At 38.5% G+C, this 6,637-nt stretch overlaps 1 protein-coding gene across 1 annotated transcript; it reads right to left on the reverse strand.

Moving 5' to 3' along the window:
• Positions 1-157: 157 nt before the first annotated feature.
• acp5b (acid phosphatase 5b, tartrate resistant) lies at positions 158-5,820 on the reverse strand. The gene is made up of 6 exons (XM_042399710.1): positions 5,558-5,820; positions 4,822-5,012; positions 2,936-3,063; positions 2,522-2,713; positions 2,186-2,333; positions 158-1,144 (listed from the first exon to the last, which is right to left on the reverse strand). The coding sequence occupies exons 1-6, from the start codon at positions 5,631-5,633 to the stop codon at positions 905-907; spliced, it is 975 nt and encodes a 324-aa protein (XP_042255644.1). The 5' UTR covers positions 5,634-5,820; the 3' UTR covers positions 158-904.
• Between the last annotated feature and the right edge of the window lie 817 nt (positions 5,821-6,637).

The following is a 6,637-nucleotide window of genomic DNA, read 5'->3' on the forward strand; positions in this document are numbered from 1 at the left end:
TGTAACATTGAAAGATATCTATTTGATTTGATTCATTTGGATGCTGAAGCTTCATATTAGCCTCAGATAAACTTTTAAATACATTTTGGCCCAGAAGGAGGACATTATGAAGGGATCTTCTAATGGTCAGTATGAACAGGAGGGATGATTACAGCAAGAAAAAAACATGTTTCAATGTTCATTTTGGCTCCTGACTGTTGTTTTAAGAAAGACTTGAAAATTTGTGAACTTGTCGTTTAATACCAGTGCTGATGCAATAAATGAATTTTGGTACTGACACTAAATCAATACTTTTTTGATACCTTTGAGGAAATTCATCTTTGAGGAAAATGAACCTGTTTATCTACAAAGCTCAATTTTATGTCACAAAAGGAGGAGTTCTCAAATTTTAAATTGTCTAAACACAAGCAGCTGTACAAGAATTTTGCACAACATTTTGATTTACATCGGGAACTATCTGATCAAACACTGACACTGATGTCAACATTCAGTCATTGACAGTTTTTGATCATCAAGACTAAATGCCAAAACTACATTATTGTACATAGCCAGACTTTCAATACATACATAACATAAAATATAGTATAGTAAATACAGTATAAATTATTTCATCATGTAATTAGATATTAATTGACTCAAAAACAGAATACATCATCACCCAAAACCGTCAGCATCACCTTCAGCATTACACCAATGTTACTGGCCTTTCCAAAGCCAGTGAGCCACGTTAATGGTGACAGTATTAAAATAGGACAACAGCATTAAAATGATGTACTGCCAGTGAAGTAGCAGTATATACATGGGATTATGAAAGAGAATAAACAATGTCTAAACAATACATGTATGGCACCTGTTCTAACTGTGACTGCAGCAAAACATTTCTGATGGAGACTGATGAAACGCCTCAGACTCTGCGTGTCGGCAGCTCTGCCTGGTAAACACACTTCCCATCTGTCTGCATGAAACCGACTGTCATGTGATGCTCAGTGACCTGGAAGTAAACCACACCACCTGCTGTGTGATTGACAGGACTGGAGTAGAGCTGCCAGGACAGAGGAATGCTTTCCCTGTGACTGGTGGCGGGGTCACTGACAGCCCCACTCCCACTGACCACATACGGGCTCCCATCATCCTCTCTGATAAACTGTTTGAAGTGTAGAAACAAACAAACAGACAGTGTAAAAGGCATCTAAATTGTCAGTCTCAGCTGTACTGTATTTACAACAACTTCACTAGATTAAAAAAATATATATATCAGACCCTCTTGTTGTCATATATAGATGGCGTTGCATTTCTAAAACTGATATGTTCATGAAGCGATGTAACTAAACATACATTCTATGTGACTCCACTGGCACCTAATTATGTGTTGAAAATGAAAAATGAAAATACAACAGAATACCATTAATATTACTGTGACAACTTGGCCTGTCTCTAAAGTCTTCATTTGGGAACATTTTGGACTTGGAATGTTGTTTTGGTCTTGAAACTCAAAATGTGACTACAGGCCTATAAAGGCTGAGCAGACCTGCTCAAGAATGATGCAAACCAGCTGTGGACCAAGATGCAACAAGTAAACATTCACTGTAGCACCTGCCAGCATGTGTCTTTGACCAATATGTGCCTGAAAGGTGCAATGAAATGCACCTTTCTCCTCACAAGATCATGTAAATAATGGACAGAAGGACAGACGCCTGGACTGATCAATTGGTGGACAAACACATACATTTATTTGACTGAATCTGTGGACACATGGTAATATTTATGTGACTGAGCATTAGGATGATGTGATGTGATGATGGCAATATTCCAATTTGTTGATGTCAACAAAAAGCATGGGTGAAAGTGAAAGTAGCATTGCAATCAGCTCCACAGTGGAGGAGTTAAAAAGGGGAGCAACTTCAGTAGTTAAGAGGTGGTTTGGTTACAAAAGATCTGATGCACAACAAACCAGGATAGTATGTAAGAAGTGCAAGAAGACTGTAAAAACAAAAGGCAGCAATACAACAAACGCATTACACCACGTCAAGCAGAAGCATCCGGTTGAATACAAGGAGAGCCAAAATTCCCGCCAGGAGTATTTTGTCATATCATCAAGAATATCATTACCCCAGAAATAACCTTAAATATTGTGATATTATTTTAGGGCCATACTGCCCACCCCTACTGAGCATACAGTACATACCTGCAGGTTGTGATCATGGCCACACAGGTACACAGAGACTCTGTACTTCTTCAGCAGTGGCCTCAGTCTGTTGACCAAACAGGATGTTGGTCCATGATGGCCCATGGACCACACAGGATAATGACCAGCCACCACAACATAGTCTGACCTGGGGCGAGTCATACAACCAGTCTCATCAGTGGGCTGGCAACACGAGCACAGTCAACTGCTTCACATTCAAGCTCATATTCATTTGTCCTTTAAATCTGGAAGACTTTGTAACTTAAAGTCCAGTGCGTTGGAGCACACAGCAACAGAAATGTCACTCTCTAAATCCTATTAAACACACTGGCTCACCTGCTACTGGCCAGTTTAGACTTGATCCACTCCCATTGATGGTCTGCTGCTCTGCGATCATCAGGTCCTGAAGGCTGGGTTTGGTCATAGGTGTTTCCACATAACACCACTGTGTCGATCATCAGGATGCTCACTGACACATTTGTGTGTGGAACAGTAAATAGAAGGTCATAGTAGAGGCTGGGGTAGTTCCTAAAGAGACAAAACAGACCTGTTGATATACTGATACAGTCATAGGCAGCAGGGAGATGTAAAAAGATCATGAAATCAGAAGTCTGACGTCACTGCATGTAAAACTGATAACAAAATAGTTAGACTAAAATGTTGAAGTGAATGTAGGAGAGTTTGGTGTGTGCTGCATCTGTGCCTGCAAATGTTTCTTCTGACTGTGTGTATGTGTTGTTTGATGTTTACCAGCGATGTGACATGTCAGAGTAAGCTATCTGAGCTGTGATGTTGCCCCTGTGGTCATGGTTTCCAGCGATGAGGTACCATGGGATATCCAGCACTGAGGGCTGGGAGAAGACCCTTTCAAATGTGTACTGTGGACAGGAAACAGATAATTATTGTGTCATATTTGTTCTGCTTAGCACATTTAACATGGCATTTAATTTTTAAAATGGAATTACTCTGCTGTTAAGGATATGCTGCTTTTAACCAATAAATAATAAATATAACTGAACACATCTGAAGTCAACCACACACCTAAAATCCAGCCAGTAGTTTCATCCTTTCATGTTATTTTAACCTCTTAAATCTTTAATTCTCACTTAAAAATTACCTTCAATGTTTTGTTTTTTTTATTTAGTAAAAAACCCGGAATAATATAACTGTATGTACTGAACGTTCATGTTCCAACCAAAGCTACATAATGAAAAAAATCAAACCCAAGGAACCATGTTCTATCATATTACACATATTTAGCCAAATTCCTGATTTTATTTTATAATCTTGGAATCTCACAAACTGTGTGATGATGATGACTCCCCATATCTCTGATAGAGAGTCTGCTTGGATCCACTTATGTTTAAGATGTATTGACACACAGACCTGAGACTTGCAGCAATATAACAAGACCCTTCCAGACCTTATTAGATTGAATATCATTTGGACTCTGGGTGCTGGGTTCATTCTTGGTTATTAGAAAGGAGAGGGCCTCTAGACCAAACCCTGATGTTTGAGGTGGTCACCCCGGCACTACATCATCTTGATCTCCATTAGCAGGAGTCTCTCTCATATACACTAAGTGCATTGCCAGGGTTGGTCTTGCTCAAACCTGCAACAATTCTGGAGAGTTCTGTTCGACCATCTACCTCAATTTACACAACATTCAACTGAACCTGCACGGTTTGGTGTACCACCTGTAGCTTTACATCTGTGAGCAGAACCAAACGTCCTCCCACTCTGGCATGTTAGACTACTTTGTTAAAGTGGAGGGAAGCAGCCCTACCTCCACGTATTCTAATTGGTTGAATGACTTCATGTCATGTCTTAGTCTACTGAAGATTTGTTGTTCCATCTGGGTATCATTTCATTTGTTTTATAAAATTTGTGATAGCCTCTTTGAATATATCACTATAGCTAGTGGGTCAGTGTCTATAATGAAATTTAGATTATTTTATTCAACTACTAATCCTTAGGTTAACAATTAATGTTCACACTCACATTATACTATGTTTGTATGTGTGTGTATATATATACTATGTGTATTTATAATGCACTACTGTAATGTTCCTTTGTATTAGTGAATACATACAGTACCAGTCAAAAAATTGGACACACCTTCCCATTCCCTTGAATGAGAAAGTGTCTCCAAAAAGAGAGGTCTGCTGTGTTTGATCTGGAGCTATATGATGTGGCATATGTGGAATGAGTAACGTTTTGTACTTTTTGTGTTACAAAACATTCTGGCTATTATTCACTTATTTTTTTGATGATGATAATGGTAACAGTAATAGTGATTATTTATGAATGAATGTTTATCCCATGCATTCCGCATCTGTCTGAGCAGCCAGGTGGAGGCATGTGTTGATAAGGAGACATTGGGTGGGGACAGATATGGGGATAAGAGGGATATGTCATGTATATAATTTCTATTTGGGACTTATTATTTTAACATTAACTTTAAGGAAAAAGATCTTAAAGGAAGAAAGCATTTTTGACATTTTATGACATTTATCCATAAAAACAAACGTGGTTACTTTGTATGAGACCATTACAAAACAAACATTTACCAGATATGAACTTCATAAATCCATGGTGTGTCCCACCCTCTCAGAGTGTTTGCTTTGTGTGCTGACCTTGAAGCGGGGGTCATCCACACTTTTGATCCCATTGAAGTAGAAGTGGTCTCCCAGGCTGAGGACAAAGTCCAACCCCTCAGTGCGGGCCAACCTGTCCACCTCTGCAGCAACAGCCTCCTCATGAGGAGTGTAGTACGGAGGCACTGGAACACCGCCCCAGTCAGCCAACACAATGAAACGCAGAGCAGCTGTGGAAAATCACAACACTCCTCTGTCACTTCCTCTCTCTCACAGGTTTCATTTTCTGGGCAGTTAGTGAGGTTTCAACAGATTGTGACAGACTTCCTTGCTGAAAAATAACATCTTACATCACACTTCCTGAAACACTATTGACATGTTGTTTAAGATTACAAAAAAGAAAATGAAACGTATAGTAGGGAAACATCAAATCAATCTCATTCCTAACTATTAGCCTTTGTGTCTTGCCACTCTTATGAGAACAATATTTTATAGTGAATTTAGTTCATATGAAAAAATCGTCACAATGTGTGGACTGACTCATAGCATATCCACAAACACTTGACCAGAATTAAATACTACTATAAAGTTGGACTATTGAAATGCTGCTTAGACTAGATTTCTCAGCACATGGCTACTTTGTCACATTGAGTCATACCAAATACTGTAAATGATCACATGGCACATAAGGTGGTTGCTGGTCTAGATACACAGGGTGACACACAGTTCCGGTTAACCCTGTCTGCTGCGTTGTGTGCACACTGCAGTACAGTACCTTGTTCCAGAGTTTGAAGCAGCTGCCAGCAGGTCTGGAAGGAGAGTATCAACAGCACAAACTTCGTTCTGTCCATGACTCTTTACCAGTCAGTTTGTCTGTTTCTGCTTTGTTTAAATGTGAAAGTAACTTCTCTGCTGTTGCAGTATGACTTCCTGTATCAGACTAGGCTAGAAAAACAGAATATCAGCTGATCAGCAGGTCAATGCGAGTTACTCATTTATTGCACTTGTCTTTAAGCGTCACGTGTTTCATCACATGTGGCTGTTTTATCACAGTGAGAGCTGGGAGAATGTAAAGGTGTGAGCTGCACAAATCATTGGATGTTCTTTCACACAGCTTGCATGTCCAGTGTCTTAATACATTCACAACCTGTGAAACTGTGAAGCACTAAACAAAGGTTTGGACATCAAGATACATTTGTGTCTTTTATTATATTTTACCATATCACTAGAGGTTTGGTTTGATTCAATTTTAGCCTGTAAGAAGGACATTTAATTCACAAGTGATTTTTTTCTTTCTCAACTTGATTTTTTGATCAAAAAATAAAATCAAGTTGAAATACTGAATATTTTGATTCAGTACACTAACTAAAGCCAAAGCTGTGCATTCATTAAACTTTATAATGTACAACATTGTGAAACTATCCTTTTTCCTCTACATGAGTAGTCAGCAGAATTATGTTTAAGAACATATTCTAAAATTGGAGATAAAAAGTAATGTTTGTTTTTTCATATTTCAATAGAACACCAAACACTGAAGTTGTTGGACAGTTTTTATAGAACTGTACAGAAAAACAGAGATGTAAAGATGCCATACTGAATATAAATAACAAAATTAATTACAGAATGAAACAATGTCCCAAAGTGTGTTAACTAATGTCTGCCTGACCAAACATTTTACTATAGTTGTAATGGTGACAGCAGCAGCAGTGGGGACCTGTAGTACTAGTATTACTAAACAGTAGTAGCAGTAATAGAAATAGTGACAGTACCTGTTTCAGTTAAAGGACAGGTTCACATTTTTTTAAGTCTTTCTAAAAACAACAGTCAGGAGCCCAAGTGAACATTGAAACCTGTT

This window comes from Thunnus maccoyii, chromosome 21, assembly GCF_910596095.1.
Source record: "Thunnus maccoyii chromosome 21, fThuMac1.1, whole genome shotgun sequence".
In the NCBI taxonomy this organism is placed as follows: Eukaryota; Metazoa; Chordata; class Actinopteri; order Scombriformes; family Scombridae; genus Thunnus; species Thunnus maccoyii.